The sequence below is a fragment of the Phascolarctos cinereus genome, unplaced genomic scaffold (genome assembly GCF_003287225.1).
Source record: "Phascolarctos cinereus isolate Bilbo 61053 unplaced genomic scaffold, phaCin_HiC Scaffold_726;HRSCAF=1367, whole genome shotgun sequence".
NCBI classification, from domain to species: domain Eukaryota; kingdom Metazoa; phylum Chordata; class Mammalia; order Diprotodontia; family Phascolarctidae; genus Phascolarctos; species Phascolarctos cinereus.
This window is the reverse complement of record NW_027556098.1, coordinates 341,738,934-341,757,947: the sequence shown is the minus strand read 5'-3', so window position 1 is coordinate 341,757,947 and position 19,014 is coordinate 341,738,934. Positions and strand designations below refer to the sequence as shown.

General features: G+C 36.3%; 1 protein-coding gene across 3 annotated transcripts in view; it reads left to right on the top strand.

Moving 5' to 3' along the window:
• Positions 1-3,920: 3,920 nt before the first annotated feature.
• The window catches only part of CKAP2 (cytoskeleton associated protein 2), a 26,316-nt gene continuing 11,222 nt past the window's right edge, over positions 3,921-19,014 (top strand). The window contains exons 1-5 of one of the 3 annotated variants that reach the window (XM_020969992.2): positions 3,921-4,112; positions 5,736-5,820; positions 10,961-11,042; positions 11,188-12,077; positions 12,636-12,843. In XM_020969992.2, the coding sequence (XP_020825651.2) occupies positions 4,055-4,112; positions 5,736-5,820; positions 10,961-11,042; positions 11,188-12,077; positions 12,636-12,843 (1,323 nt within the window). In that variant the 5' untranslated portion in view covers positions 3,921-4,054. Of the gene's footprint in view, positions 4,113-4,225; positions 4,285-4,565; positions 4,638-5,735; positions 5,821-10,960; positions 11,043-11,187; positions 12,078-12,635; positions 12,844-19,014 lie in introns of those variants that run through there. The other 2 variants (XM_020969993.1, XM_020969995.2) reach the window with 2 other exon arrangements.

The window sequence follows — 19,014 nt, the reverse complement described above, 5'->3', positions numbered from 1 at the left end:
TACATAGGAATATGATACTTATAATTCTTAAAATCTGTTTTCACTATTAGTGCAGTTAGAAAGAGTATACATAGACAGAAAGTGTGGGGTATAAGGTGAGGGGATGATATCCAAAAAAATAATTACAAGGTGAGAAAGAAGATTACACTGGGAGCAGAAGGAAGGAAGAAGTAGAAAAAGGAAAAGTATCTTACATGAAGAGGTACAAAAGACCTATTACAATGGAGGGGAAAATGAGAGGCAGGGCAGTGGACATCTCTTGAACCTTACTCTTATCAGAATTGGCTCAAAGAGGGAATAATATACACAATCAGTTGGTGTAGAAATCTATCTATCTTACCCTATAGGGAAGTAGGGGAAGGAGTGGGGGACAGAAGGGAGGGCAGATTGGGAGAGGCAGTGGTTACAAGTAAAACAGTGATGAGTAGGGAAATGGTGAAAGGAGAAAGAGAAGGATAAACAGGAGGAAAAATTGGATGGAGGGAAATATACAGTAATCATAAATGTGAATGGGATAACTCACCCATAAAGCGAAAGCAAATAGCAGAGTGGATTAAAAACCAGAATCGTGCAGATGATATGATGATATACTTAGAGAATCCTAGAGAATCAAGTAAGAAACTACTTGAAATAATAAACAACTTTAGCAAAGTTGCAGGCTATAAAATAAACCCACATAAATCATCAGCATTTTATATGTTAGCAACAAAACCCAACAGCAAGAGATAGAAAGAGAAATTCCATTTAAAATTACCATAGACATAAAATATTTAGGAATCTACCTACTGAAACAAACTCAGGAACTATAGGAACACAATTATAAAACACTTTTCACACAAATAAAGTCAGATCTAAATAACTGGAAAAACATCAGTTGCTTATGGGTAGGCTGAGCTAATATGATAAAAATGACAGTTCTGTCTAAGCTAATTTACTTATTCAGTGCCATACCAATCAAACTACCAAAAAATTATTTTATAGAGCTAGAAAAAATAAAAACAAGATCCATTTGGAATAACAAAAGGTCCAGAATATCAAGGGATCTAATAAAAAGAAATGCAGGGGAAGGTGGCCTAGCCATTCCAGATTTTAAATTGTATTATAAAGCAGCAATCATCAAAACTACTTTGTATTGGCTAAGAAATAGAGTGGTAGATCAGTGGAATAGGTTAAATATGCAAGACAGTAGTCAATGACTACAGTAATCTTATATTTGATAAACCCAAAGACCCCAGCTTCTAGGCTAAGAACTCACTATTTGAAAAAATGCTGGGAAAACTGGAAAAGAGTATGGCAGAAACTAGGCATAGACAAAAATCTCATACCATATCCAAAATAAAGTCAAAATGGGTTCATGATTTAGATATAAAGGCTGATACTGTAAGCAAACTGGGAAACTAAGGAATAGTTTATCTATCAGATTTATGGAGAACAGAAGAATTCATGACCAAACAGAAGATAGAGAACATTACAAAATGCAAAATGGATAATTTTGATTACATTAAATTGAAAAGTTTTTGCACAAGCAAAGCCAATGAAACCAAGATTAGAAGGAAAGTAGAAAATTGGGAAAGAATTTTTACAACCAGTGTCTCTGATGAGGGACTTATTTCTAAAATATACAGATAGTTAAGTCAAATTTAAAGAATACAAGTCATTCCCTAATTGAAAAATGGTCAAAGGATATGAGTAGGCAGTTTTCAGATGGAGAAATTAAAGCCATCTATAGTCATATGAAAAAATGCTCTAAATTACTACTGATTAGAGAAATGCAAAGCAAAATAACTCTGAGGTACCACATCACACCTATCAGACTGGCCAACATGACAAAATAGGAAAATGATAAATGTTGGAGAAGATGTGGGAAAATTGGAACACTAATGCATTGTTGGTGGAGTTGTGAAATGATCCAACCATTTTGGAGAGCAATTTGGAACTATGCCCAAAGGGCTATAAAAATGTGCATGCCCTTTGACCCAGCAATAGCACTTTTAGGGCTGTATCCCAAAGAAATCATACAAATGGGAAAAGGACCCACATGTACAAAAATATATATAGCAGCTCTTTTTGTGGCGGCAAAGAATTGAAAATTGAGAGGATGCCCATCAATTGGGGCATGGCTGAACAAGTTGTATGTATATGAATGTAATGGAATACTATGGTGCTGTAAGAAATGATGAGCAGGCAGATTTCAGAAAAACCTGTAAAGACTTGTATGGACTGAGTGAAGTGAGCAGAGTCAGGAGAACATTGTACACAGTAACAGCCACATTATGCAATGACTAACTTTGACAGACTTAGCCCTTCTCAGCAATGCAAGGATCTAAGACATCTCCAGAGGTTTCATGATGGAAAATGCTATCCACATCCAAAGAAAGAACTATGGGGTTTGAATGCAGATTGAAGCATACTACTTGCTATTTTTTTCCTCTGTTTTCGATTTCTGATGGTTCCTCCTGTTGGTTCTAATTCTTCCTTACAAAATCACTAATGTGAAAATATGTTTAATAGGAATGTATATGTAGAGCCTATATCAGATTGCATGCCATCTTGGGGAGGGAGGAAGGGGGAGAAAAATTTAAAACTCAGAAGCTTATGGAAGTGATAGTTGATAAATCAAAATAAAATAATAAAAAAAAACCCAGAATCGTACAATATGTTGTTTACAAGAAACACAACTAAAGGAGAGAGTTAGTCAGTGAAGTTAAGGGGCTGGAACAGGATCTATTATGCTTCAGCGGAACTAAAAAAAAAAAAGCAGCGGTAGCAATCATGATCTCGGACAAAGCAAAAGCAAAAACAGATCCAATTAAAATAAACAAGAAAGGAAACTACATTTTGCTAAAAGGTACCATAAACAATGAAGTAATAGTAATACTAAACATACATGCATCAAGTGGTACAGCATCCAAATTCTTAAAGGAGAAATGAGCTACAGGAAATAGTACAACTATAATAGTGGGGCAACTCAACTTTCTCCTCACAGAACTAGGTAAGTCTAACCACAAAATGAGTAAGAAGTTAAGGAGGTGAACAGAATTTAGAAAAGTTAGCTATGTACTGCTCTATGAGCAAAGCAGAATTGCAATAGCTTAAAAGAAACACGAGATGTGTAAATTTAGAGACATCTCCGTTCCAAAAATTCATATGGGACAAAAAGGAAATAATTAACAGGGTAATAATTAAGAGAGTTTGGGAAAAATTTCCAGTAAAAGATGGGATTTTGGTTCGGACCTGAAGGAATCCAGGGAAGTCAGTAGATAGAGTTGACAGGGTGTCCAAGCATGGGGGGGGAACCAGATGGATTTACAAGCCAAATTCTAACAACCATTCAAAGAACAATTAATTCCAGTATTACATAAACTGTATAAAAAATAGGAAAAGAGATTCTATCAAATTCCTTCTATGATACAAACACAGAGCCAAAACAAAGAAAATTATAAACCAGGGGCAGCTAGGTGGTGCAGTGGACAGAGTACCGGCCCTGAAGTCAGGAACACCTGAGTTCAAATCCGGTCTCAGACTTGACACTTACTAGCTGTGTGACCCTGGTCAAGTCACTTAACCCCAACTGCCTAAAAAAAACCCCAAAAACCAAAAAACAAGAAAATTATAAACCAAATATCCCTAAAGCACACTGATGCATACATTTACAGTGTTAGCAAAAAGGCCACAGAAACCTAACAAGGACCATACATTTCTTCCTCTCCTAGTACTAGCTCCACCCCCCAAACTCCCACCCGATTATGAGAATAGGAGAAAGGGAGATGACTCACCCGGGTTTATTTTGGTTTGAAAGACAGTAAGACCCGCCCCAAAGCTAGGGTAAATCCCAGGACGCGACCTAGAAACCGCAAGTCCCCTCTCAGTCATTGGTGCATTCAATTCAAGCCCTGAGCCAATGGGCGGGGAGCACGCGAGGAGCGAACGAACCAGAGAGCTCGGCGCGCGGTTCGAACGCGGCCGCCTGTCGTCTCGCGCTCGGGTCCGAGGTGGCGGAGGAGGCGCGGGCTTAGCTGCTGAGGCGACAGGGCCTCAGGCGCCCCCAGCCATCATGAGCGCTCCCACCCTGCAGCTGCCCACCAGTCAGAGGTCCAACCCCCAGTTCAAAGGTGTGAGGAGCGCGAGGGGAGGCGGGGGACAGGGGCCGGAGGCTGGGCGCCGGGGCCTGCGAGCTCCGGCGGAAGCCTTGCCTCGGGTGGGCCGGCGGGGGTTGGGGGGGGAGGGCGTGCTTTCCCCACTCCTCACTTCCGGGTCTCGGGCTTTTACCTGAATCTCTAGATGGTGAGCTCCTTGAGGGCAAGGACTATCCTTTGCTTTTCTTTGCCTCTCCGGCAATTAGCTCTAGCGCCTGGTACGCTGTAGGCGCTTAATAAATGCGTATTGCCTGACTGACTGGATCGTAGCGGGGCAGACGCACCTGGCTGTTGAGGATTGGCCGTGGGCTTTAGGCCGATTGAACCCGGAGCCTGAGTGGTGGGCTGGATGGGGGCGGGGCAGCCGCGGCTCCTGAGGGATCTCCCCCTCCCCACCCAGGTTTTTGTCTCATTAATGCAGCTGCCCTGCCTACCCGGGTAGCCTGCTGACCTCCTCCGGGTCACTGCTGGGCTCTCACAGGTCCAGGTGGAGTTCAAAAGGTGGGTCTGGGGCCAGATCACGTGTCCAGATCTCCCGAGGAGCCGACCTTGGAAACAACCTTTTGCGAACCTTAAATGTTATTTAAACGCTAGCTATTTTTATTACTATTGTTATTGATATATAAATGTTAGCTGTTCCTTCATTTCTCTCTCGTAAATGCTAATTATTATATTTACATTCTATAAATGCTAGCTATTATATTTATATCACGGCAAATCAGAATTATGTTTACGTTATACAAATGCTAGCTCTCTGTCATGTAAATGCTACCTATAATATATTCTTATCATGTGTGAATTATATTTACATTATGCAAATATTAGCTGTTGGATTTATATCATGTAAATGCTAGCAGTTATTATTATTATATTACATAAATGCTAGCCATTATTTCTCCCAGTTTTGAGGGTAATTGTATTCTCTGCTTCTGGTGCAGAATGGCTGTGGGCATTTGTTATCTTACCTTCTTAAGTTATTAACGGCGAACCAGAGTGGTGCTGTGGAAAGGAGTACTCAATGGGTGTTCTAACCCCAGCGCTGCCACTTACTGCTTGGCAAGGGAGGGGCAGGAGTGCCTAGGAAAAGGGTACCTGACTTGGAGTCAGGAAGAGCTGGGTTCGAATCTTGTCTTAGACACTTGCTAGTTGATTGACTCTGGGCAAGTCTCTGCCTCTTCACCTCTCTCTATGCCTCAGTTTCTGTATCTGTAAAATGAGGGGATTGGACAGTGGTTCTTTTTTGATCGTGGCCACAGAATAGTCCTTGTTTTGGAGAATCTTAGCACCCTAAAAAGACAGTTGGGAGAATTATCCATGCCCATTTGATGGCAAGTTTTAAGTTCCACACAACTCATGACATACCTAGCTAAGAGCCTTGGCACTCCCTTTAAGAACCACTGGCCTCCAGCCCTAAATCTACCATCCTATGATCTTGTTAGATAAAGCAGAACTCACATGTTTCTACTTTCCAGTTATAGAGTCTCTACTTTGGACAAATATTTCTTTGCAGTACTGTTAGTTGACAGTGCCTTAATTTATTGGTGTATTTGTTGAAATTTAAATATAGTTGAATGTTTATCTCTTCTATTTGTCCATTAGAACAAAGAAGACAAAAACTTGAGGAATATCTTGCTAGAAGGAAAGCCCTTTCTGTTTTAAAACTACAGGAAAAGCAGTTAACCAGGTAAAGTTAAGTTCATTTTAGTGTTATAATACTAAGATAAAGTTTTCTCTGTAAAACAGCTTGCATGCATGCTGTTTAAGAAGCTTCAGTGGCTCTTTGTTTTCCTTTTTTGTTTGGATAAAATGCAAACTTCTGTTTGGCATTCAGAGCCTTTCACAGTTTGGCTCCAATTTATCTTTTCATGTTTATTTCTATTTAAGTCTCTCTGCCGATTTCTAGTTATTGCTTACTTGTGTCAGTTTTCTCCTGCTTACCATCAAGCCTTTGTATAGGTTGTCCTGCATGCTTGAAAAGCTATTCCTTTCGTTTCCGAATGTTGGAAATCCTAGTTTCTTTCAAGGTTCCACTCAGATGTCCCTGCCTACAAGATGCATTTATTGATTTCCTTTTGTCATATTTATAGATTGGTTTTCCAAATCCTGAATGAGTGAATTGCTATATTTAAAAATAGACTTTCATTTGTTTCAACCTCTACTTCAAGTATGCATCTCTCTTTATGATATACCTGAACAAATAGTTGTCCAGCCTCTGCTTGAGCTTCTATAATGACAGAGAATATAATATCTTTTAAGATAGCCTACTCTGATTATAGACATCTCGGATTGTTGGAAAAATCTTCCATATGTTGTGCTGAAATCTTTCTCCCTATAACTTATATCCATTGGTTTGCCTTCTTTCCTCCTTAGTCAAGTAGAATAAATATTCTGTCTTAAAAATTATAACTCTTCAGGGAGTTTTGAGCCTGAGAGTATGGATCTTGAAACCAAAAGATGTGACATTTTGTCTGAATTTTGATGCTTCTAAGCTTTAGGCCTTAACAGTTGGTAGTGTTATGATCAGGCAATTCAGTTAACCTCTCTAAGCCTCATTTATAAATTGAGAATAATATTTATGCTGTCTACTTCATAGAATCGTTTTGAAGAAAGCACTTTGTAAATTTTTAAAGAACTATATAAATGTTAGTTTTATTACTGTGATGAGTAAAAAACCCTGAAAGACTGAATTTCTGAGTAATTAATCAGTCTATTAATTAGTCTGGCTAATAATCAATAAAGTGATGATCAGTGGTTTTTCTCAGAAAACCAAAGACAAAAGCATAGAGAGCCTTAAATATTTTTTTGAAAGGAAGTGCCCCTGACAAGTGAAAATCAACCCTGATTGGACATTTAATGAGGAGGTAGGCTAGAAGTCTTCAGCACCTCCTGCTAAGAATGTGGCTTGCTCAGCTGTCTCCAACAATCTGGATGGGGTAATCCATCTCCATCAGACCACTCTGCTTGGTTTTCTGCTTCTTAAGCTAGATCACCCTAAATTCTAATGGATGATTACAAGGACAGGGGATCATTTCCTTGGGGGCAAGAATTCCTCCAGAATGGGTTCTCTTTACGCTCTAAATAGAAGTAAGGTCACCTAGTTGGGTAGGTTCACCTCAAGATCAAGGAGCACGTTCCCCAAGGGTTAGGGCAATCTCATCTATCAGTCATGTCTTTCAGAGACTGACCTTCTACAAAGGCTGGGCCCTAAATGAGGAAATTAAAGGAGATAAGCCTGGGTCATAATTTAAAAATTGGTTATTAATATATAGCAAAGCAATTTTTCTCAACTATTACCTTCACAGTCTCGGTTTATGGTTCTAAAAAAGTCTCACTTAGAACTGAATATGATATAGCCTTAGGGAGTACACAGTACAATTGGGTTGTTACTTCTCTTCTGATCATTATAGCTTTTATACAATATAAGAATCTATTAGCTTTTTTAAGGGTTATTTGTCACACCATTAAATCATATAAAGCTTGCAATCTATTAAAACTCCCAGATTTTTTTCATATGAGTTGCTTGGGCAGATCTTTTCCATTCTATACTTGTAACATTTTTTTTCTTTTAACTTAAGTGAAGGACTTTACATTTTTACCTGTTGAATTTTATTATGTTAGATTTTACTCATTGTTCTACCTTGTCAGAATCTTTCGAAGGTTTTACCTTCTTAAAGAATGGTTATATCATCTAATGTATTAGCTATCTCTTCCAATCTGGTAAACTGCAAATTTCATGATCATACTGTTTTATATCGTCATCCAAGACATTAGTAAAAATGTTGGGCAGAACGGGACCAAAGAAATGTACATAGGCTAGAACCAGAAAGAAAATTAAAAAGACTTATGAGCAATAAAAATTCATATCTTTTCTTCACAGGAGTGTCTCTCAGGCCCTCACCTCACTCAGAAGCTTTTTTGTTGTTGTTAGGCAGTTGGGGTTAAATGACTTGCCCAGAGTCACACAGGTAGTGAGCATTATGTGTCTGAGGTGGATTTGAACTCCTGTCCTCCTGACTTCAGGGCTAGTGCTCTATCCACTGTGCAACCTAGCTGTCTCTCAGAGGCTATTTGTATACACAGTTTTAACAAACTTGGTTATCTAATTTCGAAGTCAGCAAATTTAAAAGGGGGGAAAGGACATTTTTATGAAAGCAAAGAAAAAGCGATTACTGATAGAAGAATCAGAAACAAAAACCATTTAAAAACAAAGCACCAGGAAAAAAACCAATAGCATTGTGGGGGCCTTTAGTGAGGAGCAAAACAACCTTATACACCTCAATATACCCTATGGTTTTCTTATCTTTTATTTTTATGTCGCCTTCATTTCTCAATATAGCCCTCCTCCTTCCCCTCCCCCACCCCCAAAAGCCATCTTCTATAATTACAAATAAAAAAGGGAGAGAAAAGTGGGGTAAAGCAGTTCAGCAAAATAAGCCAACATATTGATCACATACCTAAAGTGTATGCTGTGTTCTACACCTATAGTCTCCTACCTCTGCAAAGAAGTTAGGAAGGTATAGTTTCATAGTTTAGTCATTATAATTACAGAGCCTTTAATTTTGGTTTTTTAAATTTGTTCATTCTGTGTATATTGTTGTCATCATTGTACATGTGGTTTTCCGTACTGCTTACTTTATTTTTCATGTCTTCACATACTTCTCAGTATTCATATTTATTATTTTTTGTGCCATAGTAATTTGTATATTGTAGTATATTACATTTTTGTACCATAATTTTTTTAGTATTCTCCAGTCAATGGGTATCTACTTTGTTTCCAGGTTTTTACTTTGGTTTATATTAGACCTTTTTTTTCCTGTTTTCATCTTGAGGGTAATCTTTGGGTCAAAGATAGGGACATTTTAGTTGTCATTTTAATACTTTACAGTTTTAAAGAGTTTTTAACTACATCATTCCATTTGATCTTCTCAGCAATCCTGTAATGTAGACAGAGCAGAGTTTATTATTCCTATTTTTAGGTGAGGAAACTGAGGCATAAAGAGTTTGTGATTTGCCCAAAGCCACATAGTAAATGGTCTATGTGTTCTGACAAATATTCCAGATTTTTTTCCCCTCATCTTGTCCAGAATTGTTTTACCTCATCACAGTTATACTTAAGACAAATGACCAATAAAAGTTGTGATTCTGCTTAAGAAAACAGGAAAGCATAATATATTTTAGAAATATTTCAGGTAGCTAGGTGGTGCAGTAGATAGAGCACCAGCCCTGAAGTCAGGAGGACCTGAGTTCAAATGTGGCCTCAGACCAAACACTTGACACGTACTAGCTGTGTGACCCTGGGCAAGTCACTTAATCCCAATTGCCTAAAAAAACCAAAAAACAAAAAACAAATTCCATCTGTATTGGCTAAAAGAAACAAAAAGGTTTAAATGCTTAATGAGGTGAACCTTCAGCTATGCAGAGTAACTAACTCAGAAGTTTTGGATGGTTGAATTTTTTTGTTTTTGTTGTTATTTTGTTTGGTTTTATTAAGTTATTTTATCTCTCTTTATTACATTGCAAAGGTATAATTTTACTGCTTAAAAATGATAAACATTGGCTATTGAAACTATTGTCTTTTCAAATAGATATTTTCTTTATGAAATATTTGTGGATTAGAAGGACTTGAAATAAATGGGAAATTCCATATCTTTCAACTAGGGAATCTATAGTGACTGGGTATTTTATTTTGAAAATAACATTTCCTGGTGTCTAAGGTTAGGGCTTCTTTTCTTTTATTTTCTAACCCCTTCTGTTTCACCTTACAAAGAAAATACATAACATAAAAACTCTTGCTAGATGACTCTTTTCTGACTATCATACAGTCATAAAGAAAGATAAGCAAACCATTATGAGAAACTTAATGTGGATTTTGAACCAAAACAAACAAAAAAATCTTCTGAACGAAAAATTTTTTGTTACCTCAAAGATGTCAAAGAAAGATGAAAAGGACCCATATGTACAAAAATATTTAGAATAGTTCTTTTTGTAGTAGCAAAAAACTGAACTAAGTGGGTACCCATAATTTGGGCAATGGTTGAACAAATGATGGTATGAGAATGCAATGGAATATTATTATTCCATAAGAAAGGGATGGTGTCAGGAATCTGGGAAGACATACATGAACTGATACAGAGTGAAGTGAGCAGAACCAGAACAATTTATACAATAACAACATTGTAAAAACAACCAATTTTGAAAGCTGTAAGAATTCTGATCAATGCAGTGATCATCTATGATTCTAGAGGACGGATAATAAAACACACTGCCTACCTTCTGACAGACAGGTGATGGATGGATTCAGGATGCAGAATGAGCCAAATAGATTTGTATATGGCCAATGCAGAAATTTGTTGTACTTGACTTTGCATAATTGTTACAAGGGTTTTCTTTTTTTTTTCCTTTTTTTTTAATTGGGGGACAAAGGATAGAAGGAAAAAATTAATTTTCATTGATAAAAATTAATTTAAAAAATATTTATCTAAAGTAATGAATGCCAAAACTAATATTTACATCTCGATATATTTTAACGTAACTGTGTATATGTAGTTTGGATTTCTTTAGTGAAAACCAGTATGAATTTGCCTTTTTTTTTTAATTAAAGAAAATCTACTTTATTAGTGTCAGTTATTACAGTACCTCAAAGTGTTATCTGTTAGAAATTTTTGAAGAAGAATATTTAAATAAATAAAAGGAAATGATTTATAATTAGTACAACTTTTTATAAATGAGAGCTTCTAAATTATATGTTGATGGAATATGGAACATGGATGTTTAAACAGTTCAGATATTTAAAATTTTTCCTCCATCATTTTTCTTTTTTAAAGCAATACTAGCTGTAATAGAAAAGTATCTGGAGATCCAATCCAGAAGGTGCCAAAAGCTCTGAAGCCTACCAGCACCAAAATGGTAAGTCTAATAATTAAATCCTTCATTTTTAAATTTTATAATTTAGTCCTGTACTTGTTGTTTCTTTTACTTTTTCTCTTATTAACATATTCTGCCTGATAGGAATTAATAATAAATTACTGACTCATCTAATTAACTATTTCAGGATAATAAAGAAAATGCTAATCGGCCTATCTGGAGAAAAAATATCCCAACAGCAGAAAGAAATGGTGCTCCTTTAAAATCTACCACTGTATTGACAAATTCAGCCATAGATGTTGATGTATGTTATCCTGAGAACTGTGATCAAACTATACAAGTGTTACCAAATGAAGATGACCCTAAAATTCGCAGTGTGTCACTTAGCCAAACCTTTCGCCTTAAAAGAAATAGTAAGGAAAAACAACTAATTGCAGAGAAGTTGAAGCAAGATGCTTCCTTGCCAAAGAAACCAGTCCTTGGCTCTTATCGTGGTAGAGTTGTCCAATCTAAAGTTAACTCATTTCGAAAGCCATCAGCGGTTACAGATGAAAATTCTGTGACAAGTAAGACAGCTTCAACTACTGTTCCTAAAATAAGGCCTCATTCTGTAAGTGGTACCAGTGTAGCTGTGAAAGGTGGTAGAACAACATCTGCTACTGTTTCCACTAAATCTGATGGTACTGCTTCTTCCCAGAACAAAATAGCATTTCAGCCTTCCAGAAAAAACCAGGTTGATGCTATCCAAAACAAGGAGAAAGAAGCCACTGTTAGAACCTCTGTCAATGTTACCATCCGAAGAGAGCAACATAAAAAGAGATTACCTATCTCAAATCCAGTCCTACCAAATGTCAAGACAAATCTGATTTCTGGTATAAAAGAAAATGAAGCACCATCAAAATGTAGGACATCGGTAGCTACAAGCATTCATGGTTCTGAATCCAAACCTGCTTCAACTTTCAGTAGCAAATTCAGAGAGGATTCCAAAACTGTTGATAGGAGAAGATACACTTTAACAAAGGCACCTATCAATCCTGGAAGAACTGCACTAACCAAAGAATCAACAGAAGACAGAAGGTAAAAATAAATCACTGAAAAAATTTACTGGATTACTTCATAATAGTTTGCAAATTGTTTTATAATACAGTACAATCTAGTAGGCATGCATTTTCTCTTCCATAGATTGCAAATAATTTTAAACTCTATATTGTAACTATTCTAAAAAGATGGTTCCTAAAGCAAAGTATATTTGTGCAATTTTTTAATAATCTAAATTAAAACTGGATGCCTTGGGGACCCTTGAGATTAACAGTATCTAAATCTCAAAGCCTGGCCATGTGCAACTCAAATAATTCCTTAGAGCATTGTATCCTTTCTATCTTACCATCTTTGCTTTTATTTGACAAAGTCCTGCTGAATCTTAGGATAGCAACATTAAGCATGGTGCAGTAGAAATCACTACCTTTATAGTCAGAGGATCCTGGCTGTGACATTTTAAATTTTTAAAACTTTGGGTAAATTATTTTACCTCTCTAGACTTCAGTTTCCTCATCTGTAAACATAGATGGGTTGAAGTAGTTGGTCTCTAGGGTCTCTTCTGTATCTATGATCCTAATATATTTCCTCTAATTGTAGAGCTCGTCTGACTGAGTGGCAAAATGACAAAAGAAGAGTAAGTAAAAGACCACCTACATCTGGTTTATCTGCTGTACCTAAGATGGAATTGCCAAAAGACAAACCAGTTGAGTCTTTCTGGACCACCATTGCAGAAGAAGATGAGCAAAGATTATTCACTGATAAAGTTAACAAAATATTTTCTGAATACTTGAACTTAATTAATAAGGTATTAATTGCCTTTAATTCAATATTTATTACTTCATTTATATCACATCAGTCGTTTGTCTAAGTTTTATCAGTCATGTTTTACTAACTTCATTTGTGAGATTAATAATCTTTTATGGAAATATTTCAAAGGTATCAGTGCCAAAAGTAGGAAAATTAGTCTTATTACTTGAGTCACAAAAATTGTTTACCTCAGTGGATTTTAATAGATAATATTTGTAGCAGAATGGTGATGAGGTTTTGAAATTCCTTTTTCTTTTGCCACTTATAGTATTTATCAAAAACATTTATAAATTAAAATTTTTTTCATCCTTCCAATATTTAACTAAGCACATATACTACCAATTGGTAGGTAGTTCATAGTACTGAGAGATTAAAATATTATATACATTAAAAGCACAACCATATTTTCGAAGAACACACAGACAAACCCCACACCCTGTTCATCTAGCCCACCAATCTTTGTAATTGAATTCTTAAAAGAAAATTTTTTTAATTATTAGTTTTTACATCACCATATTTCCCCTTGTGTCTTTTCCACTTTCCCTCCCAGAGAGCCATCCCATATATCAGAGTATTTTTTTCAAAAGAAAAAGAAGAGGAAAAAATTAGTATAACTTATCAATACATCAAAAAAGACTGAAAATATTTCCAATGTTTTAACACTTATGGATCTCCCACCTTTGCAGAGGGGTGGGATGGGAATGTCTTCTTATATCTTCTTTTGAGCCATGCTTTTACTTTATACTTTTGCAACATTCACTAGGAATTTGTTTTGTATGAATGATTGTTCTTTATTTTTCCATTGTTGTAGTTATTGCTTATGCTGTTTTCTTGGCTCTGCTTAATGTACTCTCCTTTAGTTCATGTAGATATTTTGTGCTTTTCTGTATTCATATTTCCCATTTCTTAGAGGAGAGTAATATTCCATCTCATACATGTACCATAATTTCTTTAGCCATTCCCCAATCCTTGGGCATCTACTTTGTTTCCAATTCTTTGCTATCACAAAAAGTACTGCTATAAATATTTTGGTGTATATGGGGATTTCTTTTTATCAGTGGCCTTCTTGGGGTATAAGCTAGTAATGGAATTTCTGAGTCAAAGGATATAGACAATTTAGATATTTTATTTGGATAATTCGAAAATGCTTTCCAAAATGCTTGTACTGATTTGCTGCTACACAATGCATTAGTCTGCCTATCTTCCCACAACTCATCCAACATTGACTATTCCCACCTTTTGTCATCTTTGCCAATATGCATGCAGAGTGTGAGGTAAAAACCTCAGGGTTGTTTTGATTTGCATTTTTTTTCCCTTTTTATTTCCTATCCCTCCTGACTCTTCTACTTTACGTGTGTCTGTGGGGGGGGGGGGCAATCGGGGTTAAGTGACATGCCCTGGGTCACACAGCTAGTGAGTATCATGTGTCTGAGGCCGGATTTCAACTCAGGTCCTTCTGACCCCAGGGCCAGTGCTCTGTCCACAGCACCACCTAGCTGCACCTTCTACTTTATTTCTCCCCCCTACCTTGCCTTCCTCCCATTCCCATAAATCTAAACTCCCTTCTATAACTCCCTATAACCTATTCCCTCACCCTTCTCTCTAGAGATCCTTCCGTTATCCTCTTCCCCCTCCCCATCCCCTTACCCTTTTATTTCTTCTGAATTTAGAAGACTATTATACTCTTCTATACATTTATATATATAATTTAAGAGGGAATTTAAGAGGGAACAATGCATATACATATATATATATATATGTATATGCATTGTTCCCTCTTAAATTCATTCCCAGTGAAAGTAGGTTACCAAAAATATCAGCCCTCCTCCCCCATCTAATTCCCATGTCCATCCTTCCTCTTGCACTTCTTTTGTATAAAATCATTACTCTTTTCATCTGTTCCTAAATGGTTTTACTTTTTAAAAATCATATCATACTCAGGTCTACCCCAATCTCTCTTACAAACTACCCAATTACTAATGACAATCTTAGACATATGTTTTACATTTTACATTTATAAAAGGTGAACAGTCTGTCCTTTTTGAATCCTTTATAATCAGTCTTTGGTATGTACCTTATGTTTCTCTAGGCTGTTGTATGTCAAATCTTCTATTAAGTTCAGGTGGGGGGTTTTTTTGTTTGTTTATTTTTAAGAAAGTCCTGAAAGTCTGACAGTTGATCAAATGTCCATTTTTTTTTTCATTCAGGATTATGCTTAACTTTGCTGGGTGTGATATTTTCAGGCAGAACCCCAGTTCTTTTGCTCTTTGACATATAGGACCTGAGGTCCATTAGTGTTTCTTCTGCTAAGTCTTGTGTGATTCTAATTGTGGCACTATCATATTTAAATTGTTTGTTTTCTTGTTGCTCTTAATATTTTATCCTTGAGCTGCGGGTTTCGGAATTTCACTATGATATTCCTATGAGTTTTCCTCATAGGATCTCTTTCAAGTAGGGATCAATGGATTTTTTTTTCTATTGCATTTCTTTTGTTATTAGAGATTTGGAGTAGTCTTTCATGTGCTTGTTAGTAGTTTATAATTCTTCTTTTGAAAACTGTTTGTTCATATCAAAGGATATCAAATCAACCCGTCACAAATTGAAACAAAATTTTTCCAATTTGACTGCTACCCTTATTTATACTAGGGGAATTAATTTTGTCTATGCAGAAGCTTTTCAGTTTTATGTAATAAAAATTACATATTTTATCTTTTGTTACTGTCTCTGTCTCTTGTTTGATTAAGGATAAATCTTCCCATAACTGTGAGAGGTGTGTAATCGGCTTCTCTTCTATTTTTTTTTTAAAGTATGATCTTCAGTATTCAAGTCACATATGCATTTAAAATGTATTATGGAATATGGTGTAGAATAAGGTGTTGGCCTGAGACTAATTTTTTGCCTCAATGTTTCCCAATTTTTCCAGCAGTTTTTATCAAATAGAGTTCTTTTCTAAGAATTGTGCTGTGTGGGGTGTTTGAGAAGTAAGTAATTTCTTCAAGTCTGGTTTTCTTTATAGGAACATTTTTAACATCTTTTTTTAAGTTGAACATTCACATTTTTTCATTAATAGGCTTAGATTTGCTAGAAAGGTCACCTTGGGTTGCATCTTGAGCTCCTTTGTTCTTTGGAACAGATTCCATTACTTTCTACAATTTCTGGTAGGTGCAGAATCGTTTTGGGTTATTGGAATTTTCTTTCTTTATTTTATATTTGATGGGGTTTCTTTCTGGTCGCTTGCAGAGTTTGTTGTTTGTCAGTGGAATTTAACCATTATGTGTCTTAGAGTTTGCAGCCTTATATTTTCTTCTGAAGGAAATATATGAATTCTTTTGATACTTTGTTTTTTGTATTCAGAATTTCTGGACATTTTTCTTATATTACTTCTTACGTGACAGTGTCAGGTTTTTTGACTTGTCATTTTCTTCTGGGAGATTTAAAATCCTTAAATTGTTTCTAAGCATACTGTCTTCAAGATCAATGTTTGTATGGAGATCATCCTGTCTTTTAATATTATTGCTTTTTGCTTCCCTTCCATATTGTCCTTCACTTCCATATGTTTGCATTCCCTATCAGTTATTTTCTTTTTTTTCTTTAGTAAGACATGCTACTGTGAATTCACGTTTTTCTGTTTTACCAATTATTTCTGTTGTATGAACTGTAAATTCTTCCTTTAAATCATTCAGGAACATCTTGCTGTGTTTCCTTGCTCTTTTAGGGATCCCTAGGGTCTCTCTGCCTCATTAGGTATTCAGTTTTCCTTTGTTTTGAGAAATTTATTCATAAATGCCTGGACTGTTTTACCTGACTTAAAGACCATATTCCCTTCTGTTATTATCTTCCCTGTTGGTTTATCTACTTATGCTCATGATCTTTGAGTTTTTCTTCCTGAGATCTTTGGCAGTTTCGATCTTTTTTCTTAATCCCCCTTCCTGCTCACTTTCTAACTCCCCCTCCTTTGATGGCAGTTTCCCTGGAGGCTGGATCTCAAAACATTTCAGCTTCTTCATACACCAGATAATTGACATTTTACCAGCCTTGGTCTCTGCCCCCAAGTAACTTCTGGGGGTACTGAATTGGCCTCAGCTGGATGCTGGGCTCCTTCCTTCAGGTTTAGGGGACTTCCACACAGCCCTGACATCTGTGTCCTGCCCCAGTTCTTTCTTTTCCTCAGTTCTCTGGTTAAGCTCTAATGTGACACATCTGCTATCACAGCCTGAGCAAGCTTCTGTCTTTCAGATTTCTGAGATACTGAGAAGAAGGGGAGGGGTTTGGGGTAGAGATCTGTTCACTAGCTGAATTCTTGATAAAATTTGACTGGAAGAGTAAGGATCCTATAGGAACATAAGGAAGAAGCCCCAAGATGGTAAGAAAATTGATATTTCTTGCTCTTTTTTTTTTTTTGATGTTGCTTTGATCACCAATTGCTTTTTGTGGGCCACAGCAGAACTGAAAAATATTTAGCTTAACTCAGTTTAATTCTTGCCCTACTACAGCACTTTGACCTCTGGCCATGTGTAGACACATGTAACACTCTACATGCTGTTTTTTCTTTTAACCTTTATCTTTTTTTTAATTGATAAGTTTTGTTTTTTACATCTCCTTTATTTCCAGATACAGCTAGGTGGTACAATAAATAGAGTACCAGGCTTGGAATCTGGAAGAACTAAGTTCAAATTTGGCCTCAGACACTTAATACCTGTGTGATACTGGGCAAGTTGCTTAACTTCTGTCTGCCTCAGTTTCCTCAACTGTAAAGTGGAGCTAATAATGGCATCTAACTCCCAGGGTTGTTGTGAGGCTCAAATGAGAAAGCACTTAATAAATGCTATTTTATTTCGGTCCATCCTTCTTTCCTTCCCTCTTCCTTTCCCTCCCTGCCCCCATCTTTCCTTCCTTTCTTCCTTCAGAATAAATGTCCTGCCTCTTGCCTCCAGTGAGCCATATCTTGTGACAAAGTTATAAAAATCAGTTCAACAAAACCAGCTATTGTATCAACTGTGTATGACAATGTATGCCATATTCCACACAAGTAGTTTCCCACCTCTACAAAGAAGGGAGGGAGGTGTAATTTTCAACTCTTCTTTAGGGCCAAGCTTGGTCATCATTATATACACTTACTTTTTTTTTTTTTTTTGGCTAGGCAGTGGGGTTAAGTGACTTGCCCAGGGTCACACAGCTAGTAAGTGTTATGTGTCTGAGGCCAGATTTGAACTTAGGTCCTTCTGAATCCAGGGCCAGTGCTCTATCCACAGTGCCACCTAGCTGCCCCCATACACTTACTTTTTAATAGAATGATTTGGTAGATCTCTTCTTTTCCTACTTCTGTAAACAGTTTGTACAATATTGGAATTAATTATTCTTTGAATGTTAGAATTTGCTTGTAAATATTTCTGGTCCCACGGTATTGTTTTTCCTTTGGGTGCTCCTTTATGACTTGTTCATGATGCTTTTTTCAAAATTTCTATACTCCCAGGAAACTGTAGACACTTTAGTACTATTTGTTCATCTTCTGAGCTAAGGTTATTTACCTTTGCGTCACAAGAGATGTTCTTGTCCTTTTATTTTACCACAATCAAAAGACAAAAATTCTTCTCACTTTTCAAAATGTTTGAAATAGTTACTGATTAGACTTATCCATATTAGCACTATTCTTTTGATTCAGATTGTAAATTGATTGAAAGGGATTTAATAGAGGAAAGGACTTGACTTTACAGGAAGTCAAGATGTTGGTTATTTTGGAAGCTAAATAAAGATTATCCTTTAAAAAGAAACTGAAATACTAACTTACAACTATGAGTAGTCCCCACTTTTCTTTTTGTATATACATGTATTCCAGGAGACTTCACTGAGAAGTAGAATTGCAGAAAAACTAGTAGGTGCTTTTTCTTTCTATGGACTTAGTCACAATCTAAACTATAAAGTAATGGTTCTTTATTATTAAGTCAAAATGTCACAGAATATTAGAACGAGAAGGGACTTTAGAAAGAAATCATCCAGTTCAACCTTATAGATGAGAAAACCAGTGCTAGACAAATGAAAGTGTTTTGCCCAAAATTATACAGTAAGTGGCAGAGCTAGAACTTGAATCCAACGCTTTTTATATTAAGTCCACTGCATTTTGTACCACACCCAAGGATTGATGATTGATCACTAAAGCAAAGGCTGAAAT